At 40.6% G+C, this 21,669-nt stretch overlaps 1 protein-coding gene across 1 annotated transcript in view; it reads left to right on the forward strand.

The window, feature by feature from the left end:
* MSH3 (mutS homolog 3) overlaps positions 1 to 21,669 on the forward strand; it is a 3,764,176-nt gene that overhangs the window by 498,805 nt on the left and 3,243,702 nt on the right. Inside the window, exon 8 of the mRNA XM_044064237.1 lies at positions 19,227 to 19,393. Within this exon, the coding sequence (XP_043920172.1) occupies positions 19,227 to 19,393 (167 nt within the window). The remainder of the gene's footprint in view (positions 1 to 19,226; positions 19,394 to 21,669) is intronic.

A 21,669-nucleotide genomic window follows, 5' to 3' on the forward strand; every position in this document is an offset into this window, starting at 1 on the left:
CCCTTCCACCTCCTGGGTGTCTCCCCTTGACCCCTTATGCAGGTGGTTGCTAAGAAGGCATGGACGGCTCCTGATTCAGTGGACCCCACTCCCAGGAGGCCTTCCAAGTTCATAACGGCACCAGCAGACAAACAGTTCTTAACAAAAGGAGTTTCTGTGGATGCTATGGTGGTAGCTGCTGCCACTAAGAAGGAGCTAGCTGATCCTTCAGTACCTGTCCATCCACCTAACAAGGAATCTAGGTCCATGGACAGGTACGGGAAGCGGATGTTCTCATCAGCGACATTCACCATGCGTTCGCTGAACTACCTATGCCATTTTACTCGTCTTCAAAGGGACTTGATCAAGGAAGCGAGTGAAATGTTAAAGGACCCTACAGCTGCGGGTTTTCAAGATAAGATGAATACGCAGCTGGCTACCCTTAACTCCATAACCAACTCCTCCATGCGCCTTCTCTCCTACGCGGCTGATGGAGCGAGTAGAGCCGCAGGGACAGGTGTGGCCTTACGTAGGCATGCCTGGATGCGGCTATGCAATTTTGCGGACCCCTTCAAGACGTCTTTCACTAACTCCCCGTTTGATGGATCATCTCTCTTTGGTCCTCAAGTGAAAGAAACCTTGACTAGGTGCGAAACTGATGGCAAGACCCTTTCTGCCGTCAGAGTCAGTTTTTCTACTCCTTCTAGGCCTTACCCCAAAGGCCAGAAAGGTGGAAAGATGTGGTTCCGTAAACAATCTCAAGGGACTTCGCCTGACGCACAGAGTCGTTTCCCCGCCAGAGGCAGAGGCGGGAATAACAATGGTAGACGTCACCCTAGGGGCAGGGGGGGTCCGCAGAACCAGGGCAATCGGGAAACCTTCCCTGACAAGCCCTTTCAGCATCCCTGAGGTGTTGTCCGACTGCCCACCTTCGGAGGCAGTCGGGGGAAGATTGTCACTGTACCCAGAAGCCTGGCTATCCCTGACTCAAGACAAATGGGTACAGTTCATCATTTCCGAAGGCTATTCTATCCCCTTTCTTCGCATTCCAAATCAATCAAAAAAATCCCTTCCAGATGTTCCACCCGCTCAAAGGGATCTAGCGGTTTTGGAGATTTCAAAACTGCTTGCAAAAAGAGCAATTCAGCCAGTTCCAGCAGACCAGCAGGGATCCGGAATCTACTCAAGGTTCTTTTTAGTTCCAAAGAAAACAGGGACTGGAGGCCAATTTTGGATCTCAGTATCTTGAACAGATCAGTCAAGAAAACAAGATTTCGGATGGTCACGCTGCAGTCCATCCTTCCCCTATTGGGAAAAGGCAACTGGATGTGCTCTATAGACCTTCAGGATGCGTACTATCACATAAAATGAACAGACGCTCCAGAAGATTCCTCCGCTTCAGGCTGGGAACCAGTCATTTTCAATTCAGGGCCCTGCTCTTTGGTCTCACCACTGCCCCCCGGGTGTTTACCAAATGCATGGCAGTGGTAGCTTCTCACCTGAGATGACAAGGATTCCAGGTGTTTCCATATTTGGACGACTGGCTCCTCACAGCTCCCACCAAGCATCTCCTTCTGATGGCCAGGGATTACACTTTTCGCATTTGTCAAAAGTTAGGCATTTCAATAAATTGCGAAAAGTCTGTTTTGTCGCCTTGTCGTACTATTACCTACATAGGCGCAAATCTAGACACAGTAGACATGTCTGCGAGGCTAACAGATCAGAGAATAACAGACATACACAGACTGGTCTCACTCCTTTTCAACAACAACAGAATCAAAGCCAGGTTAGTTCTGAAAGTGTTGGGAATTATGGCGGCTGCCATACCTCTGCTTCCATTAGCCAGATTCCACATGCGGATCCTTCAATGGATGCTCTTTACTCAATGGTCATACCAGCAACTTCCAATGTCTCACACCATTATGATCACGCAAGCGTGCAAAAATCATCTCATGTGGTGGATGTCTTCCCCTCAGCTCTTGTTGGGAAGACCCTTTGTTCCACCCCCTCCGGTTGCTACTCTGACAATGGATGCCTCCCTGATCGGGTGGGGGGGGCATTATCAGGGCAGGACGGTCCAGGGCACATGGCAACCAAACGAATGCCACTTGCACATAAATGTTCTGGAGATGAGAGCAGTGCTTTTAGCGTTGCAAGCCCTTCAAGACTCTCTTCCCTTGGGAACGATTGCAATCCAGACAGACAATATGTCTGTAGTGTGGTACATCAACAAACAAGGCGGAACCAGATCATACCCTGTGTCGAGAAGCACTCAGATTGTGGCAATGGGCGATTTCTTCTCAGCGGTTTCTGATAGCAACGCACATCCCGGAAGTTCAATCAAATTGCGGACAAGTTGAGCAGAGCTATTCTCATGCCTCACGAGTGGTCTCTGAAAGACTCTGTTGTGAGAGAAATTTTCCTCAAGTGGGGTCAGCCTTGCTGCGATCTTTTGCTACTCCCCAAAACAGCAAGTGCAGACAATATTTCACTCTATTCCCCTTACCAGGCCAACCCAGCAGAGACGCTCTAGTCCAAGTTTGGCCCCGGGACTTCTGTATGCATTTCCTCCTTCCCACTAATCTCTCAAGTGATACAGAAAGCTATCGCTCAGAAGGCCTCATTGATCCTCATTGCTCCTTACTGGCCTCGACAGGTGTGGTTCCCCTTTCTACATCGATTTCTTTGGAGCGACCGTGGAATCTGGACCTAGTTCCAGATCTTTTGATCCATCAGTCGGGTCAGTTTCATCGCTCCCTCCCCTCTCTGAACCTCACTGCTTGGTTCCTCCAGTTCCAACCTTAGCCAGGCTTCCTCAATTATCTCACTCCATTCGAGATATTTTGATAGCTTCCCATAAATCTTCCACTCGGAAGATTTATTTGAGTAAGTGGAAACGCTTCACATATTGGGCTCAAGGAAAGGACATAGATCCTTTCACTGCTTCCATCCAATTAGTCCTTGAATTTCTAGCTGAACTCTTCCATGCAGGTTCATCTCCTTCTACTCTTAAAGTTCAATTGGCAGCTATTTCTAACTTTCATGTGGGTATTTCTGAATCTGCCTTAATGTCCCACAAGCTTTGCAAAGCCTTTTTAAAAGGAGTTTTTCTTCTCAGACCTCCTATAAGAAATCCTCCTTCTCCTTGGGACCTAAATTTAGTACTTGCTTCTTTGATTCTTCCCCCTTTCGAACCTGCAGTCTCCTGTTCTTTAAAATTGCTATCATGGAAAACTCTTTTTCTGGTAGCTATTACTTCAGCTAGAAGAGTTTCAGAGCTTCAAGCACTCAGCTGTCGACCTCCTTACCTATTGTTTCATAAGGACAGAGTATCCTTACGAACTAACCCGTCCTTTTTGCCCAAGGTGGTCTCGACGTCAAATCTAAATCAAAGCATTGACCTCCCTGTCTTTTTTCCAGAATATTCCAATAGGTCTGAACAAAAATTACACTGCCTGGATGTTCATCGTCAATTGAGGTACTACTTGGATAGAACAAAACAATTCAGAAAATCTGATCAGCTGTTTGTCTCCTATGCGGAAAGCAGAAAGGGACTTTCAGTTTCAAAGGTATCATTATCCAGATGGCTAACATCTTTGATTTCCCTTGTATATGAAATTAGACACCAAAAACTGCCTAATAAACCTAAAGCCCATTCCACCAGAGCTTTGGCTACTTCTTTAGCCTTCCAAGACAGACTGCCTATTGACACCATTTGTGCAGCGGCTACTTGGGCTACTCCTCACACTTTCATTTCTCATTATAAGTTGGACTTAGCTTCTAGGCATAGAGCTAACTTTGGTTCCACTGTTCTCAGGAGTCTGTTCCGTTAGGCCACCCGGGACAAGGTGCTAGGGACGCGGTCCCATCCAGCAAGAATGAAGGCGAGATAGACAACTTAAGTTATGTTCTTACCATAACGTTCCATGTTAGTTGTCTTCTTCTCGCCTTCTTCTTGCGTCCCACCCTCCTTCCCCTGGCCTGGACAGACCTAGAGGAGTTGTGATTGTGACCTCTCTTTCTACCACCTCTTTCTTAGGCATATGCTGTTGTGCATATTTCCTGGTTCAGGATGTAGGTCACCCTTCTTTCTTCCTGTTGTTAGAGGTGGACTCTGTTTAGAGTTATTCTTTTACTTTTATAAGCTGGGGTTAGCTTACAAACGAGATCTGAGGTAACTCTCGCCTAGCATTGTGGGATATAAGGGGAGCCTCGAGCCGGTGGAACCAACTCTCGAGCTTTTAGAGTGGCGAGTCGGGCGAGGTCGGCTCCGAACCCATCCAGCAAGAAGAAGGCGAGAAGAAGACAACTAACATGGAACGTTATGGTAAGAACATAACTTCTATTTTTGGAATGGAACTGGCTCAAAGATTTGTTTATTTTACAGTGATCACCTTGCATGCCATTTATGTTGTGTTTTGTGGATGTAACACTGTGGCATTAATTAAATGTTTTCATGTTTGCATTTTCATTTATTTTCTGTTCTTTTTGTCTTGTCTAAGGCCTGCACTGCATTTTTGTTCAGTCTGTACATAATAAAGGTTGAGGTTTCAAGCCCTACAGTTCTTTCAAGGGCTAACTGAGTCCTTTTTAGGACCCTCAAATTCTGACTGGAATTCCACCCACAAGCCCAGCCTTGGACCACAAGGGGGCACACCCGTCCTTTGAAGGGCCACCTACCTGGAACTCACCTAGCCCAGCCTTGACCAACAAGGGGGCACACTAGTCCTTCCAGGACTACCTAGGGATCCATCTGGACTTACAAAGGTCCTTTTTAGGACCATCTGAGATCTGACGATAGGACCATCCCTGACTGCCCATGTGGAGACCAAAAGGGTACAAACCAACCTCTCACCGGACAGGTACTGCACTAAAGTCCTTGTTAGGGCTACAAAGGACCTCCTCAGGACCAAACACACCACAAAGGTTCTTCTCAGAACCCCAACAGTCCTCCTTAGGACTACAAAAGTCCTTCTCAGGACCAACCCACCACAAAAGGTTCTTCTCAGAACCAAAACAGTCCTCTTCAGGACTAAAAAGGTCCTCCTCAGGACTACCTCTCCACACCAAAAAGGCCCTTATAAGAGCCAAAACAGTCTTCCTCAAGCCTACAAAGGCCCTTTTAAGAGCCACAATAGCTTTATCCAAAACTGCATACGAATCTCTAAGTCTTTTTCAGGTCCAAGACTTGGACCTCCAGGAGTAACAACCATTCCAGTAAGAGTGTTCTTCCATCCAGATTTTTTCCCACCACACAACTGGGTTACACTCTAATAGGAAGCGGATACCACTCACTATTGCGTAGGCTTTTTAATTTTGGAAACAGTTTTCCTGGAATTGACTTACTGTGTTTCTTCAGGGATATACTGTTCCACTCCATTTCTTCAGTGTTAAGGATTTTATTGCTGTTAACAAAAGTGGATGCCTCCTTCAGCATGTTAAATATTTTGGTTTCTTCAGAAATAAATTGTTCGAAATAGCAAAGTGGTTTTAATATTGTTCTTAAGTTATTTGATCAGTGGTAAAAAGGATTTTCTTTTACTCTTTACTTTTCTTGGAATAATCATTGTCAAATCTGAATGCATGTTCAACTGTTTTAATAGGTTGGCTGGACCATACTCTTTTTAATATTTGATCTTTTTCTAAGCTAGACATTTACTTAACTATAATTGAACGTGGTGGTGAGTTTTACTTTTTCAAAGGTGATTTTAGGGAACTATGTGGCCTTTAATTTCCAAAAGATAAAGTTTCGGGTAGATTTAATGTTTTATGTAGCCAGGTAGTTAAGAGATTTATTATATTGTCTCCCTCTTACTTTTCAGGAATACTATACATTCTAATGTTATTTCATCTCAGTCTGTTGTCTACATCATTGTTTTTCTCTGAGTTTAAAAATAAATTCAGTCTGAGACTCACCTTTAGTTATTCTTCCTTCAAGATCATGTAAAGTTTCTTCCATACTGCTGTTTTGTGTACTTTGATGTTTCATAAGAATATCTAAATGTTCCGTCTTATTTCTGTTCTCTTCATTGAAGCTTTCTAGTTTTATATCCATTATGTCTGTTTTAAGTAACGCAACCTGCATACTCTATATTAGTGATTGTATGTCTTTTTTAACGCAAGAATGCCGAGTACCATTTCTGAAGTGGCTCATGTTGAAGGATCTTCTCTCTTATCCAAGCAGTTGAAATTCTGACAGAAAAATTACAGCTTTTGAAGAACTTGAAACTTTAAGCCTTTTCTGTATTAGTGAATAAAATTAGGTAACAAGTATTTCCAAATTTTATTTTTTTTATTATATTTTCTGTCAGAAAAAAGTTTTGTCACAGAACTTTCAACAGTTGGTGTTCTCAGTTAGCCATCTTGGCCATGCCCCCTAGCATGCATTTTTTGAAATATATGAAGTCTGAAACTCAAATGTGTATCAATATGTAGTGACTTCAGGGAAATTTAACTCTCTTGGCAGAAATCCTAAAATTTTATGAGGAACAGACCAACAATATGAAGCAAATACCTGAACATTCTGATAAAATCTGGGCAGTTGAGAGGTATGCTGTGCTTATATTCCCAGAAATTCCATTTATTTCTATGTCAGTTGCTCCCACTTGATTGGCTTTCACTGTCTAGTTAGGGATTTACTTGGTTCCTTTGCCAATTTTCTCCAGGTATTTTCTAGCCTCCTCTTGCCTTTTTTTCTATACCCCCTTCTTGCATTCATCCCTATTGGCAAAATCTTTCCCTTTTCACTTTGATTTATAACCTTGTTATTGTGCTAAGTATATGAGCCTTAACTGTGTAGCTCCAAAATATTCATTCAAATCAGGTAATCCTAAACTACCTTGTTCTGTGGGGAGAATCAACTTATTCTACTTAACTTTTGCCCTCCCCTTGATAAATTCCTTCAACTCTTTATTAATTGTCATCCATAACTTCTCCTCTGGTTGATAAAAATATGTCTAATCTGCATATTAAACTAAAAGAACTAAAAACATTTTCACTACTTGTATCTTATTGCCCATATCGACAACCAAGAGCGTCCAGGTTGTCGCCTTTTTTTTTTGTGTCATCCTTTGTTTAATCTCTTTCCATATATCTTTAACTGCCAAAACTGAATCCTTTTTAATCCATATTCCTAAATATTTAATCTTATGTCCCCATAAATATCAGTGATGCTGAACCAATTCATGTGCTAATGCAGTTTACCACCATAGCCTTTGATTAAGCTTTTTCATTTTATATTCAAAAAAGACTTCTCTGAAAATATACTACAACACTGAAATGTCCCTTTTTGTATTTGTGAAGTATAAAATAATGTAATATACAAATAAAGCTAACTTCTCTTGATAACCATACTAATTATATCCCTGAATTTCTGAGTCCCTTATTTTCTTTGTCAGTGGCTATAAATATATAGCAAATAACAAAGGAGAAAGAGGATATCCATGCCTTGTGCCACTGATGAAACACAACTTGTCAGAAAGAAACTTTCTCACATTAATTCTTGCTCTGATCCTTCATATATTATAATTTCGTAGGTTCAAGAACAATTTTCAGCCTAGTCAAACTTACTTCAAATCTACCAAAATTATGCTGACGTGTCTGTGCCATAATAAATTTTGCAAGTTAATGACATAAGCTTGTACATATCAAATAATCACAGCCTGTCCCTGTCCGTTAGAGATATAGGACATATTCTCATAATTAACACTAATATTCTGTCAGGGAATGCATATGCTTCCATTACTATACTCACAAAATCCCATCTGACTCCATCAAATGCTTCCATTGCATGAAGACCCATCAACAGTGGCATATTTTCTTACATTATGCTTCCCTCTGGATCACCATTGTTCTGCCAGTGTTCTCAAATGTTTTCCAAAACCACATTGGCCCAGATCTATCAATTTTGAAAACCTTTGACATTCTCTTAGTATAGACATAAACACTTTATGATCACTGTTTAAAACTGAAATGAGTCCATATGAAGATGGGTCTTTGTCTTTACCCTGCTTAGGTAGTATAGCCACCACAGCTTTCTTCCAAGATGCTTTTGCTTCTATTCCTATTAAAATACCGTTAATCAAACTCTTTTACATCTTTATTACTTTATTCTCTCTCATCTTCCATATTTCCAGAGGAATTGCATCGTTTCCTGTTGACTTCCCTATTGATGTAGCGATCATACATCACCATTTTTATTGCATCCATTCTTATTTTCACTGTTACTTGTTGAGCCTCATCTTATTCTCACTTTAGCTTAGTTAGGTCTTTCTTAAATATTTCTATCAGGACGTTTTCCTGGTTTCCACATTTTTCAACTTTATTCAGATGTCCATAAAACTTCCAAAATGTCTATAATATTATTATAGGATCTGTCATTATTGTTCTTGTCATAGGTTCCCTTAATTTGGCAACAGTCCTTTCTACTTTGTTACCCAGTTCATTGTACTAAAAGGGTTTTGTGCTGTAGCAGTATCAAAATAGTCTTACCAGCAACCTTTGTAAACTCATGCATGTTATCCATATGCTCCCTTATCTTCTGTTTAGCAGTCTGCAGTTGCTCCTCTTCTTGTTCAGTGACATTTCCCTTATTCTCCAATACTTTAACCTTTGCCAAACCTCTAAATAATACTATTATTTTCTTTCCCATTACTCGTTCTGTTTTTAAGCTCCATTCTCATTTTATCCCACTTATTTGTTATCCCTTTCTAAGAAATTGCATGATTTATACTACCCATTCCTAAAAATGCCTCTCTTTTTAATATGTAAGTAGGAAAGTACCAGTGTTTCATTCTTAAATCATTACCCTGCATCTTTATCTTATTTTTTATTGGTAAATGATCTGAAATAGTTATTGGATGTGTGTCAGAACTATCAGTTAAATATTTCTACTTCTGTAAAATATAATTTCTGTCCAGTTTAAGCCATTTATTATACCTTTTGGCATAATGCATAAATTCTGTTATGAGTTCCTAGTAATGGATATCCATCTTCCATGACAAATAGTCTTTATCATATATAGGAGGACCCACCCTTTTAATGCTAATCTCGGTAATGTTCCAGTTACAGAAAAACTGTAAAGTTTAAGGTCTGAGAATATTGGCAAAGCAATATAAGCACACAAAGTATGTAACTGTGAGCAAAGTTGTTGAATAGAGTATGAATGACCAAACATATCTATAGTAGTAACACCAATAACAATGTACTAAATCTACAAATAAGTGCTTCCAAAGAAGATGCAGGTGGCCTCTTTTTCAAAACAGCAAATCAGCAAGATTTTGCACAACTGTCAGGGGTGCAGTTCTATTTTGCACTACACTTTCTGTAACTCTCACTGTACTGCCTCCCCTCCACTCCCTTCAGATGTAAAGCCAACAGCCCTTCATATTCTTCCAATTAAAGTCATTAAAGGATTGATGCATTTCACATCATGCTTTGTCAGTTACTCATGAATTGTAAGAAACCATATAATGAAATAACAATTTAGCTTGTAAAAATTAGAAGAAATAACTGTTTTTCTTTTTTAAGCAAAGTATAGCAGCGAACATTAAGGATGTTGAAAGTAAGGATCTAGTTTGATGGGATGCTTTAAAAACAGCAAGGACAGCAAGCATAATGGCTGAGAAAGGTAAAAGAGAAGATCAGAAGAAAATAAAAGAACCAAGATATTAAAATAGACTAGGAAAGGGTACATGACAGTTTACACTTACTTGGCAATATATTATAAAAACTGCAAACAATCCTATCTCAAGTAGATAATCTGATGTTGATAGAAGTGGTACAGTTTTATTCTCAGAACAAAAAAAAATTTAGAGAGAGACATTTTTGAATATTTAATATGGTACTAGAATATTTCAGCTAGAATTAATTTATTTCAGGAAGATGTTTGAGGTGTGCCATAACTCCAGCAGAAGCAAAAATCGCAATTAAAAGAATAAAAAGTAATAAAATGGGAGGGAGGGGGATAAGGTGACATTCATTTCAAATTTGGAAAACTGGAAGGCCAATAGCTATGTGACTTTTCAGCTAAACTGTTTAATATAATTGCAGCTAAACTTGGGTATAATTCAGAAAAGAAAACAGCTTGAACAGTACATATTCCTAAAGATAAAAACACCAGTGATCCAAAAAAAACTATAGGATGATTTATTCATTTAATACAAATACTGAAATTCTTGTATGGTCTTGTCTTAAACTGATTTGGAAAGGGCTGTCTGGATGTATACATAACACAGAGCATAGATAACTGGTGGTCTTTAGATAGCTTAATTGACCTGTAAAAGAAATTGATGATACTCCTGTAGGCATCATTATTTCGTTTGCCCTCATAAAAGCATTTGGTATAATCAACTGGGAATTCTTGTTTGAAAACTCTCTAAGTATGGAAACTTTGGAGACAGTTTCCTGGTTTGGATAAAAGTGAAGTACAGAAACCAACAAGCAGATATATTAATTAATCAGGAAGTGGGAAACAGTATAAAAATTAGGATAGTAGACAATGTTGTCCAGTCGCTAGCTGTTGAAAAGCTGGTCTTAATAGTCAGGAAGGAGAAAGAGAGAGATTTTCAAGGGGGTCCTGGTTTAGATTATTTGCTTGATTTTATGCAGATTGCAGAAATTGTAGAGTCCTACTAGGAGTGTTAATAGTATTAAGGTATTTTGGAGAGTATTCATGATTAAGCTGTAACAAGACTTGTGCTTGGTATAGTAAATTAAGGAATACATTTAAACTAACTGTGTTAGCATAGAAGTGTTTAGGTTTACTAATGCAAAATTACCTAAAAGATATTGAGGAAACTGAAGTGAAATTCATGGACATTATTGCAAGGCAGAGGTTTAAAATCAGTTAGGTTGCAGGGAGAGTTCACACATTTAAGGTTACAATTTCACTATTTATTTTGTTTCTGATAAGGCACTTATCCAATCCTCATGGTTGTGATTCAATAATTAAAGTTCAGAAATGTGTGTTAGAACAAGAATAGTTCACAGTAAGCTAATTTTATGTTAAAATGGCAGGATAGGATGTGCCATGGTACCCAGCACACAACTGCTTTAGACTTGGTTCAGTGGGTAATATAAACATAGGTGAGCCTCTAATTGGGAATGTATCTGTCAGGAAAATGTTTAACAACTACATTTGACTCAATGGGGATAATTTGGGTCTCATGGTTGTCACATCAGTGAAGTGGGAAATCAAGAGTAAACCTAAATGTAAAGCTGCATCCAATGAGAATTAGAAAAATTGTGGAAAAGGTAGTAGAGGTGCTGCATTTTATGTTGCCTTGTTGGAGGGAACTGCAATTGATGTTTGGAACACTAAATAAATAAGTAGTAGGGTATATAAAATATTGCATGATAAGCATAAAAAATCAATCAGAGGAGGTTAGATTTTCACAAAGAAACAATGAGGAGATGTATGTTTGTCTCTCAAAATATGCAATGAAGTCCAGAAGATTTAGGATCTTTGTTTGGAAGTGTTTACATGGGTATTTTTATACCCCAAGTAGACTTCCAAATTTTTTTCTTCAGGTAAACAGAAGATGTAGGAGATACAATGGGAAAGAAAGAAATAACTGGGAACATATTTTTGGGAGTGTAATGAGCTGACAGGCTTTAAAGATTCCCTCCACACTGCTCTGTCATAGATACTGAGTGAGAAAATTAGTGTAACTAAGGAAATTATTTTTTAAGCTATGATACAGAATTGGAATTGCCTAGACATAGTACGGCCTTGCTGAGTCTAATTATTGATGGCTGCCAAAAAAGCAATTACTAGAAAATGGAAATCAAAGTCTAAACCAACTTTACTAGAAGTAGTGAAGATCGTAAGAGAGAGAAAACAACTGGAATTGGGATCTTTAGAAAAGGGTAGGAGCAAAATTCTTAGGGAAAAAATGGATATTGTAAAATCAATACATGCAGAGGAGGAGTGAAGTTTAAATGAAGGCAGGATTTGAATGAGCTATGTAATGTTTGACTGACAATGACTGGATATATTATAAGTGATGTATAATTTTTGCAGCTACAGTTGTGTCAGCATGGTTTTGTAATGTATAATGATTGCAACTGAAATTATGTTGGTATGTTTTATTTTCATTTATATAAATGTAAGATTGCCTATGTTGTATGTGATAATGTAATAAAGCTGTTTATTGTTTAAAAAATAATTGTTTTACATTTTGGAAACTAAACACTGATTTTTGCTGAAGAGCTGCAGAATTCTTCCCATTCACTGTTTTTTCCTCACCTTTTGTGATTGATTTTCTTTCAGATTCTCAGAATTTCTTTTTTGCTGGCATCCGGGCAGTGCACTTAATAGACAGTTACTGAAATTTAGCTGAAAATGCAAGATGTTCATCGTGCATACGCAGTCCTTACATATGGGGTTCTCCTGCCGTCAGGCGGGTCCTCGGTCGGCCGAATTCCAAAGTCTAGGTCCGGCGTCGGTTGTTGTCGCCTTCTTCCCTGACGTCAGTGCAACAGGGGTATATAAGACATGGCCGACGCCATTTTCTTCAGTCTTTTTTGCCGCGCGGTGCCCGAAGCAGAAGCAGTTCGCAAGTGCCGGTCGGCCAGCTCCTGAAATTACGAAAATTTGGAAACCGAAGTCTTCTTTAAAGCTAAGCACCTCGTTGGGGAAACTTTTCTTGCCTCAGACTGATGTCAGACAAAGTTAACAATTGTATTTCTTGTGGGAAGCAAATACCGCATAAGGATTTCCATTCCCTCTGTATACCTTGTTTAGGCCCAGACCACGATGTCTCGGGCTGTCGCTTTTGTGCTACCTTTAATAAACGCACTATTAAGCGTTGGGCGGAGTTCACCCAGCACTTTTTCGGTAAAGCTTTTAACTATAAAATGTCGTCGGAGACTCCGACTACCGTTTTGTCCAAAAAACGCAAGGACAAAGACCGACACGCGAGGCCCGCGGTCTCAACCGACACCCCGCCAAGACCGACTTCACGTGGTCTGGTTCTCAGTGAGGTGCCTACGCAGCCCCTGTCTACCGACGACGCTTCTCTGGTGGTGTCCTCTGTACCCGAGACCGCAGGTTCCTCGGCCCACACCCTGACTACAGCTACCGAAGCCACGGTGAGTGTTGAACCTCTTAATGTGGACAGATCTACTTCCACCCATGGTGTCTTCAGACCTTCTTCTTCCTTTTTCATCAAGGCCTTTACTAAGTCTAAATCAGCCATGCACTCCCAGAGGCCTGTTGCACAGGGCCCATCTACAGGCCCCATGCCTAAAAAGCTGATGCTCAAAATGGCTGAGGATTTAATTACTCTTATCGGGTTCACAACCCCCACCGGACAAGAGACCCAGAGTGGAAGAAGAATCTCCCTCTTCTGACCAGGGCTCCATTATTTCAGAACATTCTGATGAAGAGGAGCATTCGTACTCCCCTTTTGAAGATTCTGATGCAGAACAGTCCATTCCTTCTGTATCCCCCCCAGAGGATTTCTCATTCGGGGAAACCTTGCATACCTTGAGGGAACACTTCCATTGGGAAGGCCAGGATTTTTCAGATTCAAAGAAAAGTCTTAGGGAATTTCTTCTACTACCCCAGCACAGGCCTCTGGCGATACCTCCTGTCTTGGACATACTTGATGATGTTTATTCGGAGGCTTGCCTTAATCCGGATTCCCTGCCTCCAGCCCCAGTCAAGCCTGATAGGTAATACAGAGTTCCTAACTCACACCAATTTCTTTACAAAAGCCATAATGCTGACCCAGAAACCATTTCTCAGGGTCCCAAGGGAATGAAGGCCTCTACTGCTAAGAATCCATTATCCTCCGAAAGAGAGTCTAGATCCTTAGAAAGGTGGGGAAAAAAGGTATATACCTCGGCCACTCTAGCCATGAGGGCCTTAAATTGTCAGTTCCATATGCTTAAATATCAGCAGTTTCTGTTATCACAATTAAAGAATAAAATGTCACAACCTGAACAACCAGATCTGAAGGAGTTGCAAGATATGATACATAGTGCAGAACAAGTGGGTAAGCACACCTTGCAATGTGGTTATGATGCTCTAGAGGCCTCAAGTAGAGCTGCAGTTACAGAATCAGTCATTCGTAGACAGGCTTGGCTTAGGGAACAAACCCTGCCTGATCATGCCAAGGCTAAATTACTGGATGCTCCTTTACAAAAGGATGTGTTATTTGGTACTAATGCTGAGGAAATACTAAGGAAAATGGAAGAAAAAGCTAAATCTATGCAAACTGTTAAGGCTTTTCTGCAGGTACAACCACCACGATTTAGTAGAAATTGGCCTACAAAAAAACTGGTCCTTTCCAGCCAAAAGACAAGCCCCAAAGAGGTAGATACAGACACGGAAGGGGCAGAGGACAATCTCAAGGATCATGTAGAGGCAGACAATGGCAACCTCCAGCATCAAGAGGTGGTGAAGACAATGCACAGCAATACAGAAAACAAACCCAATGACTTTCCCCTTTGCATGCCAAACAAGTCTCAAGTGGCAGCACCCTTGGGAGGAAAGCTGGCATTATTTTCAAAAAATTGGCATATTGTCACAAAAGACAAATGGATCCTGGACATTATAAACAGAGGCTACAGATTTCATTTTCACACTCTTCCAAAAATGAGAGGCATGCCGAACCTGCCACACAATCAAAGGGCAGAGGCTCAAATACAAATTTCAAAGCTCATGGACATGAAAGCTATTCAAGAGGTACCTACTCACGAGCAAGGTCAAGGTTTTTATTTCAGACTATTCCTGGTTCCAAGGAAGGGAACCGATTGGAGACCCATTTTGGACTTATCCATCCTAAACACATTTCTACTAGTACCAAAATTCAAGATGCTCACCTTACAGCAGCTTCTTCCCATGCTGGGCAAGGGGTCTTGGCTGGTAACATTGGACCTCAAGGAGGCATACCTGCATGTTCCAATCAGACAAAGCTGCAGAAGATACCTCGGATATCTTGCAGGTTCAATCCACTATCAATTCTCTGCATTGCCCTTTGGCTTATCTACTGCGCCCAGAGTATTCACGAAATGCCTGGCATCAGTAATTGCCTACTGCAGACTTCAAGGGATACAAATATACCCTTATTTGGATGACTGCCTGATCCAAGCGGACAGCAAGCACATACTTCTGGAGCATCTGGCTTATGTAATACAGTTATTGAATTCTCTGGGATACACAGTCAACAAAGAGAAATCCAGGCTAACAGATCTCAGAAAATAATTTTCCTGGGTGCCAACTTGGACACAAACACCCAGATGGCCTATCTTACGCCAGAAAAACAGGGGCAACTAACTCAGTACTTCAAGATACTAGCAAATTGTACCAGGCTAACTGCAAGGAAAATCCTGCAGGTGCTGGGATTCATGGCATCTTGCATTCTTCTAATCCCATGTGCAAAGTTGCATATGAGGAAACTTTAATGGTACTTAAAAAACCTATGGTCTCAACACAGCCACAGTTTGGAAACAGTAATACCACTAATTCCATGTTTACAAAAGGAATTTCTATGGTGGGCTCAAGCATGCCAAACAAACGCAGGTCTGCCATTCAGCACGCCTCAAGCAAATCAAGTCATCACAACAGACGCCTCAGACTACGCCTGGGGGGCACACATGACAGACAGGTGCATTCAGGGCAAATGGTTCCAAAAGGAAAAGCACCTTCACATCAATCAAAAGGAAATGCTAGCAGTGATAAATGCAATTACAGCTTTCAAGTACCTCCGGCATCCTGGGTAATTATTAATAAGAACAGACAACATCACATGTGGTACATAAACAAACAGGGAGGAACACATTCATACCCCCTGTGCAGGCTGGCCATGTCACTTTGGAACAGGGCTCTGGAATGGCAAATCGAGCTTCAAGCACAGTACTTGCCAGGTATGGAAAACACGCTGGCAGACAATCTAAGCAGAAATATGACAGATCCTCACGAATGGAAGTTGCATCCTCAAGTGTTTACAAAGATAATCCAAGCCTGGGGAAGGCCAGACATAGATCTCTTTGCCTCCCACAAAAATCACCAATTGGCAAAGTTCTGCTCAAGGACATTTCATCCAAAGGCCTGGAGAGTGGACGCCCTTTCTTTCAGTTGGACAGCAAGGACAGTCTACACCTTTCCACCTCTTCCTCTACTGACCAAGGTGCTTTTGAAAACAAGAACAGACAGACCAAAGATGATACTGATTGCTCCAGACTGGCCAAGACAACACTGGTATCCACTGCTGAGGAGCCTAACACATTCTCTTCCCTGGACCCTACCTCTAATGCCTCTCCTTCTGACTCAGCACAGCTACAAAACTCTTCACAGTCAGCTGAAAACACTCAATCTGGCTGCATGGAAAATTCCTTAATACCACAACAGACCCTACTCTCCAAGGAGGTACAGGATGTCATTTTGGAAGCCAGAAGGCCATCTACTAGAAAAGCTTACTCCACAAAATGGAAACGGTTTTGCGCTTGGAATGAGAAAAAGGACCTGGATCCTAGAAAACTGAATTTGCCTCAGATATTACAGTATCTAACTGAGCTGCTGAACAGTGGACTGTCATTCTCCTCCATTAAAATCCATGCCTCAGCCATTTCTGCAGAATACAACACTGATCCACCCTTATTCTCTCACCCACTCTTAAGACAGTTCCTCAGAGGGGCTAAGAATATAAGACCCCCAAGGAAACAACCAATCCCATCCTGGGATCTTAATTACATACTGGAAAAATTGACATTGCCTCCCTTTGAACCAGCTGCCTCAACAGATTTACAATATTTGTCCTGGAAAACAGCTTTCCTTCTGGCTATTACCTCAGCTCGTAGGGTCTCGGAATTACAAGCCCTCATGGCTGTGCAGCCCTTTCTCATCTTCCATCAGGACAGGGTTTCCCTACGAACCAACCCATCATTTATGCCTAAGGTAGTATCCAGGGTAGCTTTAAATCAGGCCATACACTTACCTACCTTTTACCCCAATCCTCAAAACAAAGGGGAAAGGCTGCTACATTCCGTAGACATCCATAGACAGCTGCGTTACTATTTGGACAGAACAAAGCTGTTCAGGAAATCAGAATAACTCTTTGTGTCCTATGCTGTAGGAGCTCAAGGGAAGCCAATTTCCAAACAGACAATTTCAAAATGGATAGGCCACTGCATACGTTTTTGTTACTCCTTTCATGGTAAATCTGTGCCTACAGGCATCCAATCCCACTCCACAAGGGCCACAGCTACCTCTACAGCCTTCCTCAGAGGAGTTCCTACCAAAGATATTTTGGAGGCAGCCACTTGGAGTTCAGTGCATACCTTCACTAAACACTACCACCTACCTTTATACTCCAAAACAAGAGCAGGCTTTGCCACTGCTGTGTTGCAGGGCATTCTGGCTCCTCCTAATTCCACCTAGTGCTTACCACCCTGTGCATAGCTTTGGGATTCTACCCATATGTAAGGACTGCAGCTGTATGCATGATGAACATAGTACAGTTTTGTACCTACCATAAATGTAGATGTTCGAGTGCTAATACAGCAGCAGTCCAGGTTTCCCTCCCTCCTTCCCCTCTTGGCACAGGCCTAGTGGCTAATTCCTCCACAAACAACCTGTTTGGGTTATCATTCTATGGTGTATTTGCTTGCAACTACTGAATTTAGATTATATTGCATTGCATGACTATACATAGATATATAAATTATGTATTGCCTTCCTTCTGGGGGCACCTGACATCTGGGGCAAGAAAGACTAAAGAAAATGGCGTCGGCCGTGTCTTATATACCCCTGTCGCACTGACGTCAGGGAAGAAGGCAACAACAACCGACGCCAGACCTAGACTTTGGAATTCGGCTGACCGAGGACCCGCCTGACGGCAGGAGAACCCCATATGTAAGGACTGCAGCTGTATTAGCACTCGAACATCTACATTTATGGTAGGTACAAAACTGTACTTTCTCTGGCTGTCTCTTCTGAGGGTCTGTTTTCAGACTGGGAGAGCTGAAATTAGTGTTATTTAATCTGCAGCTATTGTGGAAGTCCATACAATTGTAAATGTTAATAAATACTATGTAAATGAAAAAAATATGCAATAAGAATACATGTGTTTCTTGTAATATAATCAGACCTACCAGAGAATGCTTGATAGCTCAAACGTATGTGTATTTCAACCTAATTTCTTTTCTTTTCCATTACTTTTGTGTGTAGCCTTAGTTACTTTTTGTAATCTTGATTACTGCTGTTTTTCAGTACACTTATAGCAATCATTTGCCTTGTATGAACTCGTACTGCAAAACCTGTACTATATCATCTTCCTGTTTAATGTACTGATAAAAAGACTTGCAGTATTTTTTGTTAACCTCTTTTTATTTGATTTGTGTTGTAATACTCTCTGTTGGCCAAATTCTGCTACCTGTGTGTGTGTGTGTGTGTGTGTGTGTGTGTGTGCGTGTGCATGCATCCATGTCTGTATGTATTTATATATAAATGTATATCTGTGGAAATACAGGTGAAAAAGAGAACTTACATTGAATACACAATGATGTTTAAAACATTTGTCTTGGCAAAGCCTTTTATAATGTTACGTTTGTGTCCGCCCCTTTTCCACAGAGGGATAGACCTCTGACTTATGAGCAAGGCAGCTGAAGTTCAACTTGCAGCTCATGCATCTGTAGTAGCTGGCATGGGGAAGGTAGAAATGATAAGACTTTACTTGCTTGCTTCTGTTTTGAGAGAGGGATAGAATGATGCGTTAGCATGGATGGACCATTCTTTGTACCCCTGGAGATTGAGGCTAGGAATAGAGGTGAGGGACTAGGCATAGTGGTAGGTTTAGATGGTAGCATTGTATAGAGAGGGGCAGGGATCCTGCTAGCCCATGCCTCTCACTGCATACAGTGCTCCACAATGAGGGGTAATGGCATTTAGGAGGTAGATCTTCTGAGAAAACCCCTTCTGGAAGCAGTGTGACAGCCCCAGCTTCTCTTCTCAGTCGAGGGTAGGGGAGATTCATAGCTAAGGTGGATAGAGGATTAGTCCCACCTAGTGAAGTGTTTTCTGATGTGCCCACATTACGCAGTGGTCCCACATAGTGAAGGAGCCTAGGGAGAAACTATTGTATCTGAAGTCAACAGTAGCTGGCCAATAAATAAACATTTCAAATGTTAATATTGTGGCACTTTGATATTTATGGCTTTGCCTCTGTTAGGGAGGCATGCTAATGCACTCTGTCTCAACTTTTTTGCTGATTTATATTTATGGATGTGTTTATTGCTAACAGGCAGTGCAGCCAGTGACTGGTGATGTGGTGTTTGATAGCTTTCTGGATTCCAAGTCACGTTCCGAGCTGGAGAGTCGAATTTTACACCTACAGCCTGTTGAAATCTTATTGCCATCAGACTTGTCTGAACAGTCAGAAAAACTCATCAGGAGCATCACTTCTGCTAGGTAAGCTGACCGATAGTCCACTGCTAAGGGTATTCCTTTATTCTAAATCAGGTGTAGTAAATTATGTATTGTCTTTTCTTTAAAGTATTGGTTTTATGCTGTGTTTTATTATGCCCACTGACAGTGTGCCTAGTCATCTGTATTTTTATCTCCTGTTGCCTGTCATTGTCACTAAAATAAGCAAATACAAAAAAAGGTTTAGATAGAATTCAGAAGCCTTTTGCAGGTATCTATTATGGTTTTCTCTACTGATAATGCTTGCTTGGTAAATATTTTTCTCTATCCTTCATGTTCTTTAGTGGTTACATAAATTCTGCTGCGTCATATCATGAGGTCATGTTGGAGAACACACTTAACTACCCTCTTGTTTTCTGCCATGCTCGTATTTCAGGTCATGATCCTAATATTCATCATGAAACAATTCATACATTCAGAGTTTAAGAAGGTGAAACCTTATAAATGTTCCAGCAGTTAACCAGATCATGAGTTAGGGGCAGAATATTGTCATTGCTTGTATAAATACCAGTGCATTCTCTTGGCCTTCACAAAAAAAAAAAAAAAAAAAAAGAATGGAGAATATTGAATGCCAGCATAACTGTCTGAAATGGTGAACATTTGTTTTCAAGAGCTGCTGCATCAGTGGGGAGTTTCCTTGAAATTTGAAAGCTTCCATGTAGGTTTTGCAACCTTGCAGGCTGTTAGATTATGTAAAGAAGAGTAAGTATGCTAATTTGTGTTGTTTTGTTAATTTTTTTCAAATTTAAGAAAACTTTCTGTTAGTGCAGTGGGACTAACTGATGATTGTTGAAGGTATCCCGTGCAGCAGGTGGTAAGAGGTTCATTTATATGATTCTAGGATTTGCTGGAATGATACACAGGGAGGGGTAGTCAAACACTAGGCACTGTCTTATTCTCCTTCTGCCAAGGCTTTCCATGAGGTGGTCTCATGTGTTACAGTATAACCTTTAACTAGTGTGTGTTAAAGTAGCAAACAACAGATCAAGACACTGCACAACTATATTCGTACGTAATGTAATGTTTTTAAATATGACCGACAAAATACTACTGTTGAGATATTAAAATTTTCTTTATAACATGGATTACTGACAGATAAACTACACTTCCTCAAACGACTCTCAGTTCATGAACAAATGTCCTTTCAACCAGTTGTTTTCAGTCACTTTTTATACAGTCTGAGTTTTACATTTTCTTGAAACATTCTTGGCATATCTGTGACTTTACTGTGGACCACTGCTGTTTCTGTCCCTTAATCAGTTTCTGAGAATATTGTGGACCTCACCAGTTTTCTGTTTCCTTATCAGTTTCTGAGAAGACCAGGGTGTACACTATGACAAGATACCCATTTCATTTTGCACTGCAAGCCATTTCCCTTTGTTAGCTCCATTCTGTCAATTTTGTCTTTGTATGTATTTAGCTTATCCAGCTGTTTCAGCAAGCCTCTATTATCATAGTCATCTGTTACTAATGTTTTAAGACCACAGCAAATCTTTTTGTCCTGCAAACACATTTTTTGCTAGGCTAATCATACTTGTTGGATGCATATTTCTTTTTGCAGTACTTTGCAGGCTTGTGTGGCATACTATTTCTAAAAATGTCACTCTGCTACTATGAGGGAGGACAACTTTACTTGTGTACAGTATTTATCAATTCCCTCTTTTATCTTAAAAATCAACAATTTTAATTTTTGCAACAAAAGCATTTCCTTAGTATTTATGTGATTTTCATTACCAGTTACATTATTTACAATAGAAATCTACTTAAAAGTTTTATCAATACAGATTTTAATGCACATACATGTTATCATAAGCAAAAAACTGCCACAAATGCTATTAAAGCTGTGATAATGGTTCTCCACCATCCAGAAAATAATCCCATTAGCCAGTCACTCCAGTCACTGTTCCAGGTCTTCCTGGATTTTCCAGATACTTCAGCTATCCTATCTAGGTTCCCATAGGGACTATGACTTGTTTGGAATATACATACAGCATTCCTTACCTGTCAGGATGCACATACCTCCCTGGGAAGCAAATAGGAAATCAAGTGCCATCCTGTTTTTTAGACCATCGTCCTCATAGCAGTTATTTCCACTGTTATGTCTGATGTGGCCCCATACGTAACATTGGCTAATACTTCCAATAGATTGCTGAGTTTGTCAACTCCCGTATGCTTTTTATGGCCCCATGTGCTGTTAATAGTCCTTCCCCTGCTGTTACATCATCTTTCAAATCCATATGCTTTAAACCTTTTTATCCTGC

Source organism: Protopterus annectens, chromosome 2.part2 (genome assembly GCF_019279795.1).
Source record: "Protopterus annectens isolate FY-2018-M chromosome 2.part2, PAN1.0, whole genome shotgun sequence".
Classification (NCBI taxonomy): domain Eukaryota; kingdom Metazoa; phylum Chordata; order Ceratodontiformes; family Protopteridae; genus Protopterus; species Protopterus annectens.